The sequence below is a fragment of the Pinus tabuliformis genome, chromosome 8 (assembly GCF_031772625.1).
Source record: "Pinus tabuliformis cultivar Carrire ecotype Pingquan chromosome 8, CPIR1, whole genome shotgun sequence".
NCBI classification, from domain to species: domain Eukaryota; kingdom Viridiplantae; phylum Streptophyta; class Pinopsida; order Pinales; family Pinaceae; genus Pinus; species Pinus tabuliformis.
The window spans coordinates 299452748-299478230 of record NC_142294.1 but is presented as its reverse complement, the minus strand read 5'-3'; the positions used below and the strand labels follow the sequence as shown (position 1 = coordinate 299478230).

Below are 25483 nucleotides of genomic sequence, written 5' to 3'. Positions count from 1 at the left end.
TGTCACATTTGATCAGGTCAGCCCTAACAGGAAATTGGTCACTCTTGGAAGCCTATAAATACAAGTGATCTCAACCTCATTTGGACATCATCATCAAGCATCTTCTTCTTATCTCTCTCTTCATTGGATTGATTCGCACAAGTGTGAAGTTTGGTTCGCGGAGTTTGGTTTGTACAAGTCTGAAATTGCAGGGTCCAAAGCTCGCACTTGTGATTAGGGTTTTTGGTTTCTAGTTGTAGGGTTTACACATGCAATTTTCGGTCATAATCGCAGGCACATAGGCTCATCCGTGCGGTTGAAGCTTCTCAACCACACGCATAACTATTCCTCCATGCGGTTGGGACCTAGGGTTACAATTTGACAATTGACCGCAAATTGGAAAAGCTAACTCTGATCAATATTGTTGCTGGGATCATATTTTTGATATTGTTTGGTTGATATTGTTGGATACTTTTGTATGGGCTCATTGTACTCTTTGGTGAACATTTTATGACAATCTAATAGAAGAAGAATTTCAAAGGTTTTTCCCCATAGTGAGTTTTTCCCATAGTGGGTTTTTCCCTGGTCTTTGACCAAATCTGGTGTCTCTTGTTGATGTGTTGATTGTCTCTTATTGTCATTGCATTACTGTTCTATCTTCAGTTACTATTGATTGATGAAAAGTATTAATTGTTATTGAAAGATTGCTAATTGAAGAATTGAATTAAAGTAATCGAAACAAAATAGAGCAATGTAAAATTAACAATTACAACAACAAATTTGTACACCCAATACAATCTTTCTTTATATTAAAAATTTCAAGAAAATATGGCCTTAGACCCACAGAGAATACATAGAAAAATACAACTGTTGAGAACTTGGAAACTCATCGCTACTAGGAAAATCGACATGAAGGAAATTGGCCTCTAGAAATTGATCCTCTTGAAGAAACTTGGCCTTGGAGAATTAGACCTATCTCACCAGCAATTTTGTCCCCTTTCTTTTCAGTTCGTATGGCCATTGTGCACATGGGAAAATCAATCTCTCTGGATATTTTGGCCACCTCCATAATTTAGTCCTCTTTAGCAACTCAACCTCCCTCTTTCTTGAACTCGACCTTCTTGCATTTTGTTGAAGAATCTAGGGTAAATGTAGTTAATGTGATTCTTCTTAGCATGATAACTATTTGTGAGGTATTTTAACTTTTTGCTTATTAGCACAATCTTATCTTGATATCATTAGTGTGTGTATTTTTTACTTCATCAAACAGTTACCAAAATACAAGAGACGAGAACACCAAATGTTGGCTTTCTGCTAGGGCCAAAACCTCTTCCTCTTGGAGAGGAAAACCCAAACAAAATTCTTCTTATAGAGATTCTACTTGACGAATACCAAGACCATGACCCTTGACCTACTAGGCCACTCCAAGACCAAGACACCAATCCTCTTCTTATTGTTGACATCATCTTTGTCATTACTGCATCATCTAGATCATCATCATAGCTGCATCATTGAGGCCATCACTACTGCACTCTTCATTGCTGCACCTATATGGAGGGCTTTACCATGATAATGAGATCATCGTTGCTGTACCATAGTTGCTCCTTTACTTATATCCTTGCTGCACCCTTACTGAAATCATCTTTATGTCAATGAGGTGTCTATAATGTATGAGAGCTGTACTGAGATATTGATCATGACCTTATCTTCATGATTACCACCTCACTGACATCATGACTGTGACTAGTATGCCGAGAATGCTTCATTGTGAGATCACTGAGCTTTTTCTTATTATCATGATGCCAAGCCTATTGAGACATGACCCTTCATTGACACACTGAACCTCTATCTTTGTCTGAGATTCTTGTACCCTGAACTAGGCCACGACTATAGGGAAATATGCAAGGAGATTATTGTAGTTGTCACCGAGATTTCAGAGGTGTTTTGAGGTTCTGTCATCATCCGAAGTTGCAGACACTTATCCAAAGTTGCAGAGGCTTATGCGAAGTTCTGTGTTTTCTGTGGTGACCCCAACGGGGTATTTATAGTGGTCACGTCTCCATAAATGAGTCGACATACAGCGTGAATCATTGTGTCTGTTTATTGAGCCGACATGATAGTATATATATATATATTTTTAGACCGACATGATTGTGCTCCTTATCGTTTTGCTTGCTGTCTTCTTCATGAGGATTGTGCTGGTCTTGGAAGGCTAATCTAGTCACTAGGTAGACTTATATACATTGCAAATATGCTCAAGAAGAGCTCTTTGACTCTTTGACTTTCCTAGACCTATGAAATGAGCAAGAAAGTCATTCTTATAATTCAAAAATAATATTTCTTTTTCTTGACAAGTACAAAGATCAAAATTACATTTGTAAATACCAAACCTAGTTCAACTTTCTTCAACACTCCCTCTTAACTAGGGAAGTATTTATAATGGTACTTGGTTATTCTCAATTTGAAGAATTTCTCATAAGAAGAATCAGATTGGTAACCCATCTGTATAACATCATAGTAACCAACATTGTTTCCACAACAAGGCCTTGATTGATAGCTCTATCTCTCATCAGATCAGAGCACAATGTTGATGAGACCAATGGCTATAGACACCTTCGTCATTGTCTCTCAAGGTACATACCCGCCTGGGTGTTCATTGTGTATGACCATCTAGGACTATTATTATCTTGGGTTCTCAGCCCCCAAAGAATATCGGTCCTCTTGCCTACTCTTATCTTGGATGTCCTACACATCCTCAAAGAGTATCGAATGCCAGATGATTACCCAATCCTCCCATTCTTTCTTCCCAAGTGAAGACAAGAATGTTGTTTCTATCTCTCCCTCTCAATTAGGGAGGATACATCCAACATGTGTCTACATTTCTCTTCATGGCCTTCACTAAGACTTACAGCGATTAGTCCTGGTCTAGTGCATGACACATGAAATAGAAAACACAATTGTCACTCCTTTTTAATAAGCGGTGACCCAATCCAAGCTCCCTCTTGATCAGGGACTTGTCAGAGCTCCCTCTTAACAAGGGATTATCCTTTTCATCAGCAACTTCTTCTTCGTGGGTCCTTCAGTTGCTTGATCAACTTCTTTCCTTGATGTCATAAAATTCAGTTGAGCGTCTTTCTTGTACGGCATCAACCATCGATCACTTTCCTTCTTGGTTCATCATGTTATTCCTTTCTTTATGGAAAGTGGCCTTCTTGATACATATCTGGAACCTTCGTCATATAGCTACTTGCACTCATCCAGATATTATTCAAGAAATCAAAACATAACATTAAATCAAATCGTACCTTACTAGATGGCTTTTCATCATGATATCTTCTTGTAGGTATCAACGTCCTGCATTCATGTTGACACATCTCCCAAAGATATCCATTGTCAAGGGTCTCCATCTTTTTCAGACTTTCATTAGTCTTCATATTCTTCTGGGAGATTTCCTAGTCAAATCTTCTTGGTCTATTGGATGTTGATTTCCATCATCATGGTTGCATATCTCACGATCTCTTCCTTCCTCATTCATTCCATTCCATGAGCTTTCAATTAGAGTTTCTTAACTGTAGTCAACCACCTCATATTTCATATGAGGGCATATTATGTTGATTTCATCTTAGTGTGACTTAATGCCTTCCTGCTGTTGGAAATATTGAGAGAGGGGGGGGGGGTGAATCAATATTTTCTTTCAATTGTTATTGTTACCAGTTTAATTCTTCACAATTTAAATAGAGAAATGTATAAGCATAATTTTATTGAGTAAAATAATAAATACAATATAAATACAATTCTCCTATTATCGACATTTCAAACTCTTTTGACATATTTTGAGCAAACTCATGGCTCATCTCATCATTATTGCTAGCAAAAATCAAAGCATCAACATAGACAAGAGTGACTAGTAACTTATCCTCATCCATCTTTATGTAGAGATTACTTCCTGCCACCCCCTTCTTGAAGCCTTGTTGTTGTAGATAGTGATCCAATCTTGCGTACCAAGCTCTAGGAGTTTGTTTCAACCCATATAATGCCTTTTTCAACTTACAAACAAAGTTTTTTCCTTCTGCTAGATTAAACCCTTCTAGTTGCTCCATGTAGACTTCTTCCTTGAGTTCCCCATTCAAAAATGCTGATTTTACATCCATTTGATAGATTTTGAATCCTTTTGAGCAAGAAAATGCCAAAAACATACTTATAGCTTCCACACGAGCTACTGGTGCAAAGGTTTCTTCATAGTAGATTCCTTCAATTTGTGAATAACCTTTACAAACAAGCCTTGCCTTATTTCTAATGATTTGTCCATCTTCATTCATTTTGTTTTGAACACCCACTTGGTTCCAATTATATTTTTATCCTTTGGACGAGGTACCAACTCCCATGTCTCATTCTTCTCGATTTGAGACATTTCTTCTTCCATGGCTTTTACCCAATGAGGATCCTTGCTTGAGTAAATGTTTTTGGTTCTATCATAGATAGGAGAGCAACAACATTTTTCTTTGGTGTACTTCTCATCCTTCTTCGGGTTTGCATCCCTTCATCTATATTGCCAATAATCTGCTCTTCTGGGTGATGTTTTTGGAGAAAGATGGTTCTTTTTACTTGTGTTTTTCTTGATCTTTTTCCTCTTTTTCAGGTTCTTCTTCGTTTTCTTCAATGAGAGGGTCAACTTCATGATCTTTAATTTCTTTTTCTAGAAGGTCTTCATCAATCTTCACATCAATGCTTTCCACTATTTTTCGTAGTTGATTATTGTAGCACTTGTAGGCTTTGCTCCTTGTAGAATATCCAAGGAATATTCCTTCGTCAACCCAAGAATCAAATTTTCCTGGTGAGTCATCATTGATTTTTATGAAGCACTTGCTTCCAAAAATCTTGAAGTATTTTACTGAAGCAGGTCTTCCTTTCCATAATTCATAAGGAGTCTTCTCATTATTTGGTCTTAGTTGAGTTCGATTCAAGGTATAAACAACTGTCCTGACTGCTTCTCTCTAGAATTTTGGCTGCAAGTCAGCTGCTATTAACATTGTTCTTGCCATTTCTTGAACAGTTCAGTTTCTTCTTTCAACTACCCCATTTTGCTTGGGTGTTCTGGCAGCAGAGAGTTCTCTTTCGATTCCATGTACTTTACAGAATTCATCAAATTCTTTTGATGTGAATTCTCCCCCTCTATCCGTTCTAAGACATTTAATCTTAGAATCCTTTTCATTTTCTACAAGAGCTTTAAGATTCTTAAAACATTCAAATGCTTCGGATTTATATTTTATGAAATATACCCACATCATTCTAGTATAGTCATCAACAAATAAAGCAAAGTACCTTTCTCCTTGGAGTGCCAGAGTTCTAGTTGGTCCACATAAATCAGCATGGATGATCTCCAAAGGTTTTGATGTAGAAAACTCCTTGGTCTTGTGGCTAGTTCTAGTTTGCTTTCCATGTTGACATGGAAAGCATACTCCTTGATTTGGCTTGAATAACTTTGGGATGTCTCGTACTGCATTAATCTTGCTGATATTGATCAAGTCATCGAAACTTGTATGTCCAAGTCACTTGTGCCACAACCAATTTTCATCTGTTTGACTTAAGTAACATTTATCTTCTTTAATTTTTTTCAGAATGTAGACATTATCTGGTGTTCTAACTCCTTTCGCCACAAGTTCCCCAGAGGAAGAGTTCCTTATTTCACAATCTTTAGTGGTAAAGACAACATTATGTCCTTGATCACAGATTTGGCCAACACTCAAGAGATTGTGTTTGAGTTCGTCTACTAGAAAAGCATTTTGAGCCTTTCCTTTTCCATTAATAAGGGTAACAGTTCCTTTTCTAGCAATTTTGGCAGATCCACTTCCAAAGGATACATTTCCTTCCTTTTTGTTCAATGAGACAAACTTCCTTTTGTCACCTGTCATATGTTTGGAGCACCCACTATCCACAAACCAATGATTTTCATCACTTTGAGCACATAGAGCTAGGCCACATTTATCTGTGTTGGGATTCTCATTTTTTGATTCTCTTCTTTTCAGGGGGCAATTTTGTTCATTATGTCCATTATCATTACATAATGAGCAAATTGGATCAAATTTGGCCAAGGGATCAAAAGAGTTGTAGGTCTTGATTTGTCCTTGCCCTTTGAGACCATATGGTTTGTTTGTTTGATCCTTCAATTTTGGTGTTTCATTCTTACGAGCCATGCAATGTTTAGCTTGATGACCAAAATTTTTACAATAAAAACAATGCCCAAAAAAGATAGTTTTGTACCTGTTGTAATAGCCATGATTTGAATCGACATTCTTCCTTGGAGTTACTCTCTCTTCATTCTTTGGATTTGAGATGGGCCTTTGATGAAATAATCTTTCTTCTTTTGGGTTGCTGGAAAGTATGTCGGCATAGCTTCTTAGTACTTGATGATTCTCCTTTAAAACCTATCCCAAATTTTTCATGTTGAGGTTTTTGATCATTTAGGATAATGTCAAGTATTTGAGAGCTTTCCCAACCCTTTTTGACTTGCTCCAATTCCTTCCTCAGAGATACTATTTCGGCTTCACGTTCTTCACAAATTTCTTCTTTTTCTTTTAGCTTATTTTTCAAGAGGTCTTCCCTTCTTTTTGCTTCCTCCTTTTCTACCTTGAGAGAAATGATTTTATTTCGTAATTTCTCATTTTCTTCAATGGCACTCATTAACAATTCATCTACATTTCCTTCTAGACCTGAATCATCATCATTTGTGAATGCCATGAATAATACTTCTTGGCTTCCAGCATAGTCATTTTCTTCATCTGATTCATCATTACCTCCTTTGCGATGAGGGAAATGATTAGTTGATTTCTTTTTGATGACTACAAATTCATCTTCATCAGACTCATCTTGCTTAGAGAAGAAATTCTTCTTATTGAACCCTTTTTTTTGTACACCACCCTTTTAGAATTTTCCTCACCATTACTATCATGCTTAAGAGGACATTTTGCAGCATAATGACATATTCTTCCACATTTGAAACAAATAAGACGGTACTTACCCTTTAGCTTAGATCCTTTCTTTAGTCTTCGTACAAATTGCGCCAATTCGGATTCAACATCGGAATCATCACTACTGGTATTCCATTCTTTCCCCTTTTTTGATTTTGAGGCCTTGAATGCTGCATCTTTTGAACTTGGGCTTCCTTTTCTCATCTCATAGGCAATGAGGATTCCATGAAGTTCATCCATCTTGAGAGTATCCAGGTCCTTCATTTCTTCTATAGCACTTACTTTGGAGTCAAATCTGTCTGGGAGAGATCTTAAGACCTTTTGAACAATAGTGCTTTCTTCAATGTTTTCTCCTAATCCTTTAAGAGAGTTGACCACTTTAGCTACTCGGAGAAAGTATGATGCAATATCTTCATCATCCATTTTTAGACTTTCAAATTGTCTTCTATGAGTTTGAAGCTTTGCCTTCTTAACTTTGGAGTCCCCATCGTATAAGCTAACTAGCTTATCCCATACTTCTTTGGCCGAGTCACAATTCATGACTTTTGTAAATTCAGAATCAGTGATTCCACTAGTGATGGAATTTAAGGCTTTTGCATTTGCAATGTAAGCTTTCCTTTCGTCTTGATCTATTGGAAGAGTGGAAGGAGCTGTGTACCCATTTAAAACCGAATGCCAAACTTCAGGTCCAAGGGACATTAAGTAGTAGGACATTCTTTTTTTCCAAAAACCAAAATTTGTGCCATCGAACAGAGGAGGTCTTCCTGACACTTCTTGATTTTTCATTGTGACTAAGAATCCTTCTTCTAGCTGTTAGGCTAATATGAAGAAGTTGGCTCTGATACCAATTGTTGGAAATACTGAGAGGGGGGGTGAATCAATATTTTCTTTCAATTGTTATTATTACCAGTTTAATTCTTCACAATTTAAATAGAGAAATGTATAAGTATAATTTTATTGAGTAAAATAATAAATACAATATAAATGTGTTCCAAGCTCCAACTTGGTTTTGATGAGGCTTCGACCTCTAGGGCTTCGACCTTGTCTTGTCAAGGCACCAACCCCAAGGGCTCCAATCCTATCTTTCAAGATGAATTAGCTCAAAAGATCGTCCTCCCGCTCTTTCTTCAGCTTCCTTCTTTGGTCGGCCTTCGGCTTCTACTGCACCTTCTGCGTCTGCCAAACCTTCGGCTTCCTCTGTTTCTTCCAGTTCACGAGTTGTGAACTTTCCTTGTTCTCTGTGATAGATGCCTGATACGCCTGACTCAAGTGAAGCATTTCAACTTGTATATATATATATGTATGAGTTTTGCCAATGAATCGAAACGACACGTTCAAAGGTGGAGGGGCCGACTTGTGCATGAGGTGGTATATTAAAATATATCGGAGGGCCTGCCACGTCATCACCTTACCCTCACAATTGCAACCTTCATGAAAATCCACATTAATAGAGGTCCCCACACATCACATCATGGCTTAATCCCGCAATCGCAACTTCATGAGAATCTTGCAATCGTAACATTCAATATCACAGATATTCACATATCACCCCGTAGCGGATGCGATATTTAATAAACCATTTTTAATAAGTTCGTCAGGTCCACACCTCTATTGCAATCAGCGGTTTGACATCCCTTTGAAACTTGCGATTACTGCGAATGCGATATTTTGTTAAGTCATGCTATAATGGTGCAGTGGGTTCGCAATGCTATCCCAGTCGGCGGTGCGGGGGTTTATCGCAATCGGCGGTTCGGGGTGACAACCCTTTGTGATTTGTGTAACTTCCGATACCCATACGCGATACTACATAAAGGTGTATTTTAATGGAGCTATCGGTTCCGCATATTATATCGCAATCGTAGTTTTAGTGCGACCTCCCTTTAAGACTTGCAATGTGAAGGTTCCGATACATGCGGATGCGATATTACAATAGGGCGGTTACCATAACTTGTTTTCGGGTCCGCAATACATATCGCAGTCGGGGGATTCAACGTGACACATAATAAAATGATAAAGCTGCCGATAACCTGCCGATATAATTCCTCCGATGCAATGTTCCTCTTTTTTTTTTCTTCTGATAGCACTTACCCTTGGGCATATGCGAAAACCTGCTTCTGTTGCTCCATAACCTGCTTCTTTGATGGCTTCCGATGAACTCTTCCTCTCACTTTTTGGCTTCACGATGGCTTCTCCTCTTTACTCTTTCTCTTTCTCTTCTGATGGCTTCTGATATCTTTCCTCCTCGGTTCCACTGTTTCTATTATGTTTGTATTCAATCCTTGGATCCTCCATGAGCAGTGTTATGATCAATGGGCAACCACATGTATTAAATAATTTGCCATCACAAACACTGCTATATTGACATCAATAACAACCTAGATTAACACCTGCATCCTTTTAGAGGAGGAAATCCTTTTTCCCTTGATCATGCTTCTTAAGATAGAAGCAATGATCCCTGTTACCTGCAACCATATGACATGACATTATAATATTAAGCACAATCATACATACCTTATTTTACCTTCAGGTCATCGAGTTTTCTTCCAACAACTTCCTTGATTGAAACGATCTTCAATCCCTTGATTTGCTTCATGTCATCATATCATCATTTCATTGATTCCATAAGTTGGTGTTCTTGTTGAAACACTCGCTTCCTCTCTAGATTAGTGAACCCTACGATGGGGATTCCATCAGAGAATTTTGAGGATCTTGTATATTCCCAACTGGCAAATGTTTCCTTTTTGACTTGATGTATGATGAGCCTTAGATGACTCCTTTTCCTTCAATGTCCATTGAGGTTCCCAAGAGCTATATATCCTACATGTTGTCAGTCGTGGATTTTGCCCTTCATGATCCCTGTGGTGATGTTACAAGCTCTTGTTTCTAATGCTTCCATGATGCCATGATGCATCTTATTATCATTGTCATATCTTATAACACAAGATTTAGGAGCTTATGATAGAACCCTTTTGTGAGGGATACTATCTTACTCCTAGGAGAGATTTTTTACTCCCTCTTTCCTTGGCCCTTTTCTTCAGCTTCCTCCATCATTCAGTGATATGAGCTTCCAAAATCTTTCTATAACATTGAATCTTAACTATACTGTTATGAATAAATATATAGGAAATAATGTAAAATATTGTAAATGATAATAATCACAAATAATGATTAGTTAATTAGTAATTAGGTTGAAGAGTCATGTCTAAATGAGACATGACTCTCCATGAAGAGACACCTGCTTGGTATATAAGCAAGCTTCTCACTCTCATTGTATCATCATTCTTATTCACACATTTAATATATAATATTTGTATCCTCATGGATATCTTGATATTCCAAGTCTTTTGGAGTAATTAATCTGAAGAAGGAACTTTGTTCGCTTCATATACTTATTTTGCCTTGCTTGAGGACCAACCTTGCCTTTCCTTTCTGCACATGGTTGAGTTCTTTTAACCTTCAATATTTTTGCCATCAACTTGTCTTTCTCTATCTAACATAGAGACCACAAGTTGTTGAATGAGGTAACCTTCTTGTTCATCGACATTTGTTACCTTGCCTATTAGTTAGAGCAATGATGATTATCTTCCTTCCTAAATCTTGTAGATGGGATCTTATGAAGATATCCTACATCCCTTGATACCCTTTTTACTTTCAAGAAGAATAGATTCCATGTGACCTTCTTCATTGCATCTTTAGAGAATGAGTTTATCACCTACAGCACTTTTATGTCTCCAATATTGCTATTTGAGGGGATCTTTCACAAGCATCCCTTTCCATAAATTCAGAGGAGACCTATTGATATGTTTACTGACTTCAGCTACTTAGAGGACTATGTCTATCCTCCTTCTTCATGCAAGGAATCTTGAGGACCCATACAACCTATAGGTGTCCTTGCAATCATGAAGTCATTTAACCAAATATATAAATTGAAAAGATACTTACTTGTCATGTGAAGATGAAATATTCACCTTGATTGCTTTGATGATGGTTGAAGCAGATGCATTGATGCTTCCTCCGGATGAGATCCTTGATGTAATGGTATGAAGCTTGCCTTCTTGTCTTCAAGTTTCTTCGACTTATACATCTGATTCTTATGATTAGCAAACTGTTGATGAACTTGAGATAGCATTGTCTTGCTATCACATAAGTGGATTATGGAACCTTGTAGTATGCAGCATTGTGTAGAACCATAGAGTCTTGATGTTGCTTGCCATGATGATCATTTTATGGTATTGAGATCCATCAACGAACAACTTCATTCTATATTGAGATCCTTGTAGTATGACATAGACTAAGACTGTGAGAGGCATCGAAACTGCTGCCATGAACTTGAGTTCTGAGTACTTGTGATCGAAACTTCATTCTTTGACAAAAGCCTTTGCTGTTGTAGACTGCTGTTGTGGACTAATCCTTTAATCTTGACAAAGCTCTTGCTTTGATGCCCTTCTTGAAGACTGGTCCTTGTATGTCTCTTTTGCTGCCCTTCCTTTGACTTTAGCACCTTAGCTCTGATACCATGTTGAAGAATCTAGGGCAAATGTAGTTAATGTGATTCTTCTTAGCATGATAACTATTTGTGAGGTATTTTAACTTTTTGCTTATTAGCACAATCTTATCTTGATATCATTAGTGTGTGTATTTCTTACTTCATCAAACAGTTACCAAAATACAAGAGACAAGAACACCAGATGTTGGCTTTCTGCCAGGGCCAAAACCTCTCTCTCTTGGAGAGGAAAACCCGAACAAAATTCTTCTTATAGATATTCTACTTGACGAATACCAAGACCATGACCGTTGACCTATTAGGCCACTCCAAGACCAACACACCAATCCTCTTCTTACTGTTGACATCATCATCGTCATTATTGCATCATCTAAATCATCATCATAGCTGCATCATTGAGGCCATCACTACTGCACTCTTCATTGCTGCACCTATATGGAGGGCTTTACCATGATAATGAGATCGTTGTTGCTGTACCATAGCTGCTCCTTTACCTATATCCTTCCTGCACCCTTACTGAAATCATCTTTATGTCAACGAGGTGTCTATAACATATGAGAGCTGTACCGAGATATTGATCATGACCTTATCTTCATGATTACCACCTCACTGAGATCATGACTCTGACTATTATGCCGAGAATGCTTCACTGTGAGATCACTAAGCTTCTTATTATCATTATGCCAAGACTGTTGAGACATGACTCTTCTCCATTGACACACTGAACCTCTTTCTTTATCCGAGATTCCTGTACGCTGAACTAGGTCGAGACTGCAGGGAAATATGCAAGGAGATTACTGTAATTGTCACCGAGATTTCAGAGGTGTTCTGAGGTTCTGTCATCATCCGAAGTTGCAGACACTTATCCGAAATTATCAGAGATATCCGAAGTTGCAGAGGATTATGCGAAGTTCTGTGGTGACCCCAGTGGTGGATTTATAGTGGTCACGTCTCCATAAATGAGCCGACATACAGTGTGAAACATTGTGTCTGTTTATTGAGCCGATATGATATATCTATATATATATATATATTTTGAGACCGACATGATTGTACTCCTTGTTGTTTTGCTTGCTGTCTTACTGTACTCCTTATGACTTTCTTCAACACATTTCTCCGGAAATTCCCTGCTGCACTTCTGATCACTTCTCTCTAGTCTAATTGAGCTTCTCCCTCTTGAGAAAATCACTTCCTCAACAATTGTGTATCTTCACCTCTCGCTTAGGCTTATTATATAATTTCATAAAGCTAAAATCCCTAACCCTAATCTCCTAAGTGATCAATGGCTAGTATTAGATTCTAAACCTCACTTGAGATCAATGGTTGAGATTATATTTAAGTCAATTAAATAATTTCACTTTTTATCTTTAGAATTTTGGCCTAATAGTCCATAATAATTAATTAAATAAATTATTGTACTTTTCCTAACTTAGTAAAGAAATCATAAAATCACTTATCCACCAAGCAAGCATCTTAAAAGGCAATGAAATATCTTCTACATGCTAAGACACAGACGAATTAGAAAACTTTCTGAGGTTACAAGAATTCAACATATAATGACAACAACAAAAATACAGAAGATTTATTATTAAGTCAATATGATTGACATAACTTTAAATTGATTTTTCTTATAGATGGCTATTGTTAGTGTTTTGTTTAAGATGATACTGTTGTGTGGGGTCAAGTTTAATCAGGGAATGATTCTTTACAGGTCCATCTTTATGGGACAGAACTTGGCGGTTTTTTAGCACAGCTGTTTGCACAATATCGTCCAAGAAGAGTAAAATCATTGGTACTATCAAACACATTTTTTGATACAAGCTATTTTGCGGATAAAACACGCTGGTCTTCATTGTGAGTTTGCTATATCCTTAAAGAAATTACTGTTTATTTGATGGACTTTGTAGTGTCCCGCTAGTCAGTTTTTAGCTGGTATGGTTAATAATGAGATTGAAAAATGCAATCAAAATTCTTTTTTCTGATTAGCTGTAATGGTGTGTATCACCTGCAGTTTACCATCCACAGGTGTCTATATTACTTACATTACATTGAAGTTACTATTCTCACTATATTTCCATGTCAGAGACCCAAAGGTCCATGTTTTAAGTCAAACATGTTAGAACTTGAAGCCATATGTGAACAAGGTAACTCAGAATTAGATCAGTGTCACCACGATCCAGTTCCTCTATGCTTTGTGCTAGTGTGAGCTAGCCACAGGAGGGACTTTTTGAATGATTTGAGATGAAGTAATAAATGTTAATCTTTAAAGACAATCTCGGATCTGCAAAACCAAGCTCACTGGAAATCATATTTCTGCGTGTTAAATAAGCAGACACTTAGTATAAATGTACATTATTATGCACAAAATAGCCTTTAAACCTCGTTTTTGGTGAAAATATTAATTTATACCTTCAAGTCTGCATGAATAACCTACAGATCTCCAATTATTACTGCTGTAAAATGTAAATAAATATTCTTTATCTCTTTCAAATGTTTTGTTGATTGTCGTAGCAGATAGGTACTTCTACATTCGCTAGGCTTCAAGCATGCAGATTGTCCAAAGTCTCCTTGTGTGCTTGCTCAATTTATTAAGTTGCTTTTGTAATTAAGCCTAACTTAGGAAAAACACACACACAATTATGTTGGCTATGGAGCTAAAGAAACTAAAGAAAAGTAAATTATTTATTTTAGTGAATTTGTTTAACCTCAACTGTTGATCCCAAGTGGGTTGGGATTTAATCCTAACCATCCATAACTTTGGAGATTAAGGTTTAGGATTTAGTTCAATGGGAAATTATAAAAACAAGGCTAAGGAGAGGAGAAAGACACAAGCCACTGCACAAGTAATTTGCAGATTTTCTCAAGTGAGTGATACTCAGGGCTGAAAAGAAATAATTAGTTGTAGGAGAGAAATTCTGAAGCGAGGGAGACTGCAGAAGTGCTGTGCATATGAGGAATTTTCTGTAGGTACCACATGGGTGAGAGAAACCCAGCCAGATCCACACGAGTTATAGATCGTGCTGCACGTGTGGGAGTGCAGCGGGATTTTGCAGGCTGCAAGTGTGAAATTTCTGGTTGGTAATAGGCTGCATGTGTGAGGGAAATTCAGCTAGTGCAGATCCGAGAATTTTAGGGAGCCAAAATTGGCCAAGTTCTATTGCTATAAAATTATGTATTTCTCAGTGGACCATTTTCCCACTAAGTAATCTCTCATTATTCTGAGAAATAAATGTGAAGGATGATTGGAGGGTTTATATTCACTGTGATTGATTTCCTAGTTGTGCTTATGCTGTAAATTTTATGAGTTAAAATACCAGTGCATTTTATGCAGTAATTACAAAAAATAGGTACTGTGTTAAATATTTTTCTGGGTTATAAAGATTGCTTGGAATATAAATCAGATCTGGAAATTAGAAGTTAACAAAATGGACCAGTCCTCGAATCCCTGTTGTCACACAAAGACCCACTGTCATCTCAGTCAGTGTCCCCTGCTCTTTACGGACTTTACTTATAATGGTAGTATCAAGGACCAGGTATGAAGTGATCCCCAAGGCCCATTCAAAGAAGAGGTTCAATTAAAGGTTTGATACTATTGATTTCTGGTTGCATCGGATGTGTTCAAAGTCTCAAATTTTGCTGGGAGGCTTAGACACATGTATTCTCCAATACCCAAAAATTGTTTTGGGAAACTCCACCGGGAAACAGTTTTATTAAAATAATTAATTGTTTCTAATAGGACCTTTTGTCGCACAGATTGTCACGACAACGCTCAGACCAGGGGCTGTCACCCTGATCTCCGTTCTCTCCGTTTAAGCCATCTCCCGAGGCTAAGGGGGGTACATGCTATGGGATGAATGAATACCAACTGTGTACCAGTTGCGTTGGGAGACACAGCAAGACAATTTAGCACCTGATTGATTTTGTACCAGTGCCTTATGGAGTTAATGATTAAATGATTATTTATTAAATGTTGCAGTAATATGAACCTTGTAAAACAACCATTTATCATCAAAATATCCCAAGCGATGTAAGATATTCAACAAATGCACAACGCCTTAACAATGCTCTAACAATTAAACTTCAAGAAAAATCAAATGCTTTAAATGATCATAAAATTTAAATGCTGACCAGTTACCACTTTCACATAGCTAACTTTTAAATAAACATTTAAGTGCATTTAACTATAGAAAAGCGTAACATACATACCACGAATGACGCCAAAAAATGAATTTTCAAATTTTTTTAATTTTTACATATTTTTGTATTTTTTTACAAAAATTCTAAGCCAAAAATCAAAATAAAACAAAATTAAAGTCCTAAATAAATAAAATTAAAATCTAAATAAAACCTAAAGACTAACCCTTAACTTTTTCTTCTTTTTTTTTTAATGAAATTTTAAACTAAGATCCAAAAAATGGAAAGGATATTTTGTTTGTTTGTTTGTTTGTTGGGTTCTTTTAAGTTAAAATAGACAAAAATCTAAATCTAAATCTAACACCTTATCATATATACATTAATTTTTTTTTTTATTATAAAATCTAAATTCTAAAAAAAAATCAAATCTAAAACTTAAAAAAAAACTTTTTTTATGCCCCTTTTTTATTTATTTTGTATATATATATATATATATATATATATTTAAATGAAACAAAACTAAACTTAAAAAAAATGTCTAAACTAAACTTTATTAAAATGAAACTCGAAACTACTAAACTAAACTAAAAACTATTTAAAAATCTAATTCTAAAAAAAAAAAAAACTAAATAAAGATTATAAAAAATCTACCTTAATTGAATCAAACTCTAGAATTAACATTTTATGGCTTTTTATTTTTATTTGATTTTTTTTATATATTTGAAATCATAAAAAAAAAAAAAAAAATCAAAATTTTATTAAAGTTGAAGTCCTAAGTTAAAAAAAAAACTATACTCTACAAACCCTGACTTATAACGCATATATATATGAAATTAAAAAAAAGACTAAATTCTAACGTAAAGTATGTAAATAAAAAAATCGAAAACCCCTTCTCTCTTTTTTTTTTGTTGTTGATGGCAGGTCCATGTGAAGGAAGGCTGAGGGCAGGTTGCAGCGACGGGTGAGGAAATATACGCAGGTGGGTTGAAGAGGCATGAAGCAGCTACGAAGGAAAGCGATGGTGACCGCGTTTGACAGATTGCAGCCGATAGGAGAGGGCTTCACGCAGGGAAAAGGCACAATAGCTATGAAACAACGTGTAAAAAAAATAAACGTGGGTGGCTCAGATTTGAGGGAGCTACGTGGGCAAAGAAAAAACCACAGAGACGTGAAGGATATGCAAGGTAATATTTCTTGAGTTTTATTGTGCAGACAACATTGCAAATGGATGAGGGAAATGGGCTGCGTGCAGCGTGAGAGGATGAATGAAGGACACAACGTGAGCTTGCAGTGAAGGCAACGAATTTGAAGAGGGAGATTGATCGTGCGTATTAGGGAGAGGTTAGGACGCAACAGCTGCTGGAATGAGCTTGGAGCAGCGGATGGAGGACGCAGTTGAATGTTGCGTGAAGAGAGATGAGAAATGGTAGCGTTGCAGATCCGGTGACGGCCAGAAGAGAGGCAACAGTTCTGAAGGAGCTGGCAGAAAAATAGCAGCGAAAAGACTGAGGATCTTTTGCAAGCCCAGGGCACCACATAAAATTTTTTTCGAACAAATTTCCTGCGAATAATGAAACCCCAGACAACAGATAAATGGATTGGAAAACCCTCTTAAGATTTACTAGGGCTCTTAAAAATTTGAATCAGCGGCTTCAGATTGTCTGCTGAAAACCTTGCAAAATTTTCAAGATGTGTACTTGCAACCTGCGAAAACCAAACACCCAGAAATAAAATGTGCAAGGAAAAAACCTAAAACCCTAAAACCAGCTAAAAATAATTACAATATTTACAGATTTTCGACTCTTAAATAGCCAGATTTGTCAATAATCCATAGTGACATTTTCAGAATTTAAATTTAATGTGAGATACTTCAGAAAACCCTTCTTGCATTCATAAGAAAAATTCAAATGATAAGCCCGGAATTAAAACTGGCTGGGCTCTTTCAGAAAACACAATCCGGGGGTTGGCTGGTTCAGCTGAGAACTTCCCGTAACGCCCTGTAAACTCAAAACTAAGATTTCCTGCACAGTTTAAAATCAACCATTAACGTAGAGGGAGAAAACAATAATGAAATCCAGATCAAATGGAGATACCTGCCATTATATTTCAGAATCTAAACTATCATTCAAACCCCAGAGATCAGACAAGATACCTGTTCCTGAATCAATCTTCATCAAGCTATTATTAATGGCTGAAAATAAAATTATGAAGAAAAATGAAACATCTTACAGCATTTCCAGAAGAGTAACACCAACAAGATTTTCAACCCCAAAGTCTTTCTTTATTGCACAAAAAATGACTACAAGAGAGCTTTCTTTAGCACCAGACTCTCAGATCCAATCTGATGATCTCAAATGACCCCTAACACCCTATTTAAAGGAAAAATTCCCAATGGCTAGTTCGAGTGATCCATGTCAAACTAATCTCGACCGTCGATGAGGATCAAAATCCCTTTTAATCTCATCCGTCGAAATTTTTAAATGCATTTTAATATATTAAAAATTTAAATTTTGCATTTATTTCCTCAAAATTTTTGACTTATTATTATTATTTTTTTAAGTTATTTTTTAATTTTGTTATTTTTTATTATTTTTATATTTTATATTTTTTATTGCTGGATCCTCGAACTCATCCCTTTGGAAAAATCACCTAGGACCTAGGACTTAGGACTTATGAGGGGATTAAAACATTTTCTAACCCTCAAGACACTTTACATCATGACTTTTACAATTTTACATCTCAAGGGGGAAAACCCATTTGACATAGACCCTCACAGACCACCCAGTTCTGCGACACAACTATAATCTAGCAGATCAAGCAACTTGTAATAACCTAACCAAATAGTTAGAGTTATTTCCAAATTACTTTTACATAGACTCAACCAAGTACACTAGGAGTCCCCTAAGATTCTAATGAAAAAATCCATTCCTGCTTTGGGGTTAGGCTAAAGGAAAATTCTGCTGATCATGGATCGGTGAGACAAAAAACCTTCCGAAACGTAGATTACCACTAGAAAATTAGGTTTGCCTAGGCAATTTACATACATGATTCAGATCTGCTAAGATTATTTACAATTTACACATGTAGACTGGGTTTACAACATAACATGATCGGGCTAATAATGACAATCGAATGGCACGGACACGTCGCTCAAGCGCTATCCCTTTTGTTAAAAAAGGGGGTGTACTGCTATGGGTAGTTGACACGTAGCGGTCAACATCTGGCTCTACTTGGGGACACGTTGCTGCACTGTAGGAATGTGAGAATCCAGAATCTGCATCCATGCAACACACAACAAAACATAAGTAGCGTCCATCCAAAAATCATCATATAACATTAAGCACAGGAAAATTATAAGTTCTTCATTTATTAACTATCTAGTAATATGCAAAGTAAATCTAATCCTAAAACAGAAATGAAAATGCTGAAAAAACAACGAGTAGGGTTAGAAATACAGAGGATGCCCCATGGCATCAGATGTGTTCAATATAGTGTATACTGAGCATTTGCCTGCTTTCAGGCAAATCTGTTGGCTGCTTTTCGGATTTGCCATGTCCAATTTTGCATACAGTAGGACTTTCTACTATTCGAAAATCAAGCTGCTTGCGGCCATCTGATGCATCAAATCTTCTTCTCGTTTTCTTTTTCTTGCGCTTTTTCTTCATGGCAGGTTGTATCACTAATGACGTGGAACTTTCTACTTCAAAGCTCTCAGATGAAGTATGTAAGATATGCGTGACATGTCTTTCTTCATTCTACATCTGCTCTGCCAAGGATGATGGATCAATATCACAGGTGCCATGAGTTATAACTTGATCTTCTATGACTGGTGGATTAACTGTGTGAGCATCAATAAGATTATCAATTTCCCTTTTATCTAGGTCACCTTCAATTATCCACTTTTCAAGGGAACAAAGGACCTCAAAATAAGATGGAGTTTGCTGTAACAGATAAGGAGGCTCCTGATCTATTGGCGTAACCTGGTTTCTTTCATCCTCTGATAGCTGTTGAAATTTTTGAACCTGTATTGTAATGGCATCCATCTGACTAGAGTGTTCAACCTTCGTAGCACTGATTTCCCTAACATGGTCTTCTTCCATGGTCAATAACTTATTTTGCATAAAATTAATTTCCTTACCATGATTAGCTTTCATGGGCATCATATTTTCCTCTAAGCCTGATAACTTGCTTTGCATAAAACTAATTTCTGTGTCATGATTAGCCTTTATGGCCTCAATTTCCTTAGCATGCTGATTTTGCATGATCTCCATCTCCTTATTACGTTTTTCCAGGTGGGTGCATAAAGTTCTCACATCATTGGCGTAATTAGTTTGATTGATCTCCATATTTTTTACCAACTGCATTAGTTCTTGTATAATTTGCTTTTGATCTTCCTTTTCATTGTCGACACTGATTTTATAATTTGTCCCTGCTTTTACACTTATCATGGATTTGATCTGCAATGGTACAGGCGGATGGCACATTCTGATATGAAGAATTGTCTTGAAATCTTTCATTGACAGCTGGACCTTTTATAAGATTACTTTCATTCTGTTTCGCAATTTTAGGGGCACAAGGCGAGCTATCTAGATCACCATATCTATCTTTAAAATCATTGTAAATGTCTTGTAAACGAGTGAAAGAGTCTTTAGGACAATTATTAAACCAATTCAAAGCATCACCCTCTAAAGAAAGGACAAATAGACGCATTTTGACATCTTCATGATCATATTGAGGAAGTCTACAATACATGACCGTTATACGATAAAAACTCCATAAATGCCTTCTAACAGCGATTGAACCACCACCCGAGAACAAAGGTAATTTAGAAATGGCCACTTCCGGTAAATCATGGAGATCATCAGTAAAATGAAATGGTTTAAACGAATAATCCATGATGAATAACGAGGGACCAAATGGATGATAGAGAGAGATCCCTGCTCAAGAAAACAAAGAGATGAAAGAAGTGGAGTCGCCACTTGAACAATGAATCTAATTCTAGGATCCAAAAAGCAACCAACAAGCAGATATGAGGGAGGCTTCTTGTCCGGGAAAAATAAATGGAAAGAAATGGAGTCGCCACCTAAACAAGAAACGAACTGAAGAGTAGGTGCTGATATGACGAAAGATAAGGTGAAAAGATCCAAATGATGCCAAAAAATGTTGAATCTACCAACTCAAATGAGAAATGAGAAAGATGAAAGATGATTGTCGAATAAACCAATGACAGAAAAAACTCTGTCCCCGGCAACGGTGCCAAAAGATGTTGTCGCACAGATTGTCACGACAACGCTCAGATCGGGGGTTGTCACCCTGATCCCCGATCTCTCCGTTTAAGTCGTCTCCCGAGGCTAGGGGGGTAGACCCTATGGGATGAATGAATACCAACTGTGGACCAGTTGCGTTGGGAGACACAAGGAGGCAATTTAGCACCTAATTGATTTTGTACCAGTGCCTTATGGAGTCAATGATTAAATGATTATTTATTAAATGTTGCAGTAATATGAACCTTGTAAAACACCATTTATCATCAAAATATCCCAAGCGATGTAAGATATTCAACAAACGCACAATGCCTTAACAATGCTCCAGCAATTAAACTTCAAGAAAAATCAAATGCTTTAAATGATCATAAAATTTAAATGCTGACCAGTTACCACTTTCACATAGCTAACTTTTAAATAAACATTTAAGTGCATTTAACTATAGAAAAGCGTAACATAGATACCACAAAAGACGCCAATTTTTTTTTAATTTTTACATATTTTTGTATTTTTTTACAAAAATTCTAAGCCAAAAATCAAAATAAAACAAAATTAAAGTCCTAAATAAATAAAATTTAAATCTAAATAAAACCTAAAGACTAACCCTTCATTTTTTTTTTTTTTTTTTAATGAAATTTTAAACTAAGATCCAAAAAATGAAAAGGAATTTAATTTTTTTTTTTGATTAATTAAGTTAAAATAGACAAAAATCTAAATCTAAATCTAACACCTTATCATATATACATTAAATTTTTTGTTTTTTATTTTTTATAAAATCTAAATTCTAAAAAAAACTCAAATCTAAAACTCAAAAAAACTTTTCTATGCCCCTTTTAATTTATTTTGTATTATCTATCTATATATATATATATAAATGAAACAAAACTAAACTTAAAAAAAAAATGTCTAAACTAAAATTTATTAAAATGAAACTCAAAACTACTAAACTAAACTAAAAATTATTTAAAAATCTAATTCTAAAAAAAAAAAAAACTAATTAAAGCTTATAAAAAATCTACCTTAATTGAATCAAACTCTAGAATTAACATTTTATGGCTTTTTTTTATTTGATATTTAATATATAGTTGAAATCATATAAAAAAAATAAAAAATTAAATCAAAATTTTATTAAAGTTGAAGTCCTAAGTTAAAAAAAAAACTATACTCTACAAACCCTGACTTATAACGCATATATATAAGAAATTGAAAAAAAGACTAAACTCTAACGTAAAGTATGTAAATAAAAAAAATTGAAAACCCCTTCTCTCTTTTTTTTTGTTTATTGTTGATGGCAGGTCCACGCGAAGGAAGGTCGAGGGCAGGTTGTAGCGACGGGTGAGGAAATATACGCAGGTGGGTTGAAGAGGCACGAGGCAACTACGAAGGAAAGCGATGGTGACTGCGTTTGACAGATTGCAGCGGATAGGAGAGGGCTTCACGCAGGGAAAAGGCACAGCAACTATGAAACAACGCGTAAAAAAAAATAAACGTGGGTGGCTCAGATTTGAGGGAGCTACGTGGGCAAAGAAAAAACCGCGGAGACGTGAAGGATATGCAAGGTAATATTTCTTGAGTTTTATTATGCAGGCAACATTGCAAATGGATGAGGGAAATGGGCTGCGTGCAGTGTGAGAGGAAGAATGAAGGACACAGCGTGAGCTTGCAGTGAAGGTAGCGGATTTGAAGAGGGAGATTGATCGTCGTATCAGGGAGAGGTGAGGACGCAACAGTTGCTGGAATGAGCTTGGAGCAGCGGATGGAGGACGCAGTTGAATGCTGCGTGAAGAGAGATGAGAAATGGCAGCGTTGCAGATCCGGTGACGGCCAGAAGAGAGGCAATAGTTCTGAAGGAGCTGAGCAGAAAAATAGCAGCGAAAAGACTAAGGATCTTTTGCAGGCCCAGGGCAGCACATAAAAAAAATTTCAAACAAATTTCCTGCGAATAATGAAACCCCAGACAACAGATAAATGGATTGGAAAACCCTCTTAAGATTTACCAGGGCTCTTAAAAATTTGAATCAGCTGCTTCAGATTGTCTGATGAAAATCTTGCAAAATTTTCAAGATGTGTACCTGCAACCTGCGAAAACCAAACATCTAGAATAAAATGTGCAAGGAAAAAACCTAAAACCCTGAAACCAGCTAAAAATAATTACAATATTTACAAATTTTCGACTCTTAAATAGCTAGATTTGTCAATAATCCACAGTGACATTTTCAGAATTTAAATTTAATTTGAGATACTTCAGAAAACCCTTCTTGCATTCATAAGAAAAATTCAAATGATAAGCTCAGAATTAAAACTGGCTGGGCTTTTTCAAAAAACACAATTCGGGAGTTGGCTGGTTCAGTCGAGAACTTCCCCTAACGCCCAGTAAACTCAAAACTAAGATTTCCTACACAGCTTAAAATCAACCATTAACGTAGAGGGAGAAAACAATAATGAAATCCAGATCAAATGGAGATACCTGCCATTATATTTCAGAATCTAAACTATCATTCAAACCCCAAAGATTAGGCAAGATACTTGTGCCTGAATCAATCTTCATCAAGCTATTATCAATGGCTGAAAATAAAATTATGCAGAAAAATAAAACATCTTACAACATTTCTAGAAGAGTAACATCAGCAAGATTTTCAACCCCAAAGTCTTTCTTTATTGCACAAAAAATGACTACAAGAGAGCATTCTTTAGCACTAGACTCTCACATCCAATCTGATGATCTCAAATGACCCCTAACACCCTATTTAAAGGAAAAATTCCAATGGCTAGTTCGAGTGATCCATGTCAAACTAATCTCGATTGTCGATGAGGATCAAAATCCCTTTTAATCTCATTCGTCGAAATTTTTAAATGCATTTTAATATATTAAAAATTTAAATTCTGCATTTATTTCCTCAAATTTTTTTACTTATTATTATTTTATTGTTTTTTTTTAATTTTTAATTTATTTATTTTTAAATTTTATTTTATTTTATTTTTATTTTTTAGTTATTTTTTAATTTTATTATTTATTATTTTTTATTGCTGGATCCTCGAACTTAGCCCTTTGGAAAAATCACCTAGGACCTAGGACTTAGGACTTATGAGGGGATTAAAACATTTTCTAACCCTCAAGACACTTTACATCATGACTTTTACAATTTTACATCTCAAGGGGGAAAACCCATTTGACATAGACCCTTATAGACCACCCAGTTCTGCGACACAACTATAATCTAGCAGATCAAGCAAGTTGTAATAACCTAATCAAATAGTTAGAGTTATTTCCAAATTACTTTTACATAGACTCGACCAAGTACACTAGGAGTCCCCTAAGATTCTAATAACAAAATTCATTCCAGCTTTGGGGTTAGGCTGAAGGAAAACTCTGCCGATCATGGATTGGTGAGACAAAAAACCTTCCGAAACGTAGATTATCACTAGAAAATGAGGTTTGCTTAGGCAATTTACATACATGACTTAGATTTGCTAAGATTATTTACAATTTACACATGTAGACTGGGTTTACAACATAATATGATCGGGCTGATGATGAAAATCGAATGGCACGGACACGTCGCTCAAGCAGTATCCCTTTTGCGAAAAAGGGGGTGTACTGCTATGGGTAGTTGACACGTAGCGGTCAACAGGACCCTAAGTCTAAACTTAGGAAATTAAAATAATTAATGGGTATTAATCTAAACTGTGCATGAAACTTCTAGAAGAAGGTGGAGATCAAGTCAATATGATCCTAGCCATTGATTAGGATCTAATCTGGGCCGTTGATTGATCAACGAGAGGATTATAAGAAGAGGCTTGAGGGGCACTTGGAGAACACACAGAGAGAGAGTTCAGAAGATCGAATTTTTGAAGCAGAGTAGCTGCCAGTGAGAAATTCGAAGTGAGCTTTTGCAGTGAGGGGCAGGGATAGTTTCTGTTGGAGATTTCTCTTGGTCCGGGAATACTCAGCAGAGGAGGTAGAGAGAGATCTGAGAGAGGCAACACTGAGCCAGAATAGGCTGACACAGAGCTACGTAGGCCCACGCAGAGGCAGCGTAGGCTGACGCAGAAGCCTTGAGGGAGTCTAAATTTTTTTGGAGGGTTTGATTTCTGTAGCTGGAAGTCGGGGTGTGAGACTGGGAGAGCAGAAGTCTGAATCTCAGAGGCAAATCGATCAGCCAGGAAGGGTGACACGAATCCTAGACAGTGTGACACTGGGCTAACGCAGACACTGTATAGAGGCAGCTAGGGGCTGCTCACTCAAGCGCTGGATCAACTAGGACTTCCAGTGATCGTGTGAGGTATTCTCACAGATCTCTCCGTCAGTGATATTCTCTGTAACTGGATTGTTAGGAAGGCAACCAGAAGTTGTATTAAGAAATTACTACTGCATAATAATAAAACTCTCAAAGTTGCTATACCGGTTTTCTCGCATTGGGTTTTTTCATGGACATTTGTCCAAAAATAGCTGTGTAGATGTGTGTGCTTATTATTTCTCTCTTGTGCTGTATTTAGTTTCCGCAATTTATTTTGGTGTAGGTTGCAGTGTATGTATTTCAGTGTTTGCCATAGAAAACTGCAAATAACTTGTTCAATGAATTTAACAAGTAGGTGAAATATAATCAGTTTGCTGCAGTAGGAATCGGGTAACC

At 36.4% G+C, this 25483-nt stretch overlaps 1 protein-coding gene across 1 annotated transcript in view; it reads left to right on the top strand.

The window, feature by feature from the left end:
• LOC149235307 (uncharacterized) overlaps window positions 1-25483 on the top strand; it is a 240280-nt gene that overhangs the window by 64562 nt on the left and 150235 nt on the right. Inside the window, 1 exon segment of the mRNA XM_089372068.1 lies at window positions 13163-13305. Within this exon segment, the coding sequence (XP_089228194.1) occupies window positions 13163-13305 (143 nt within the window).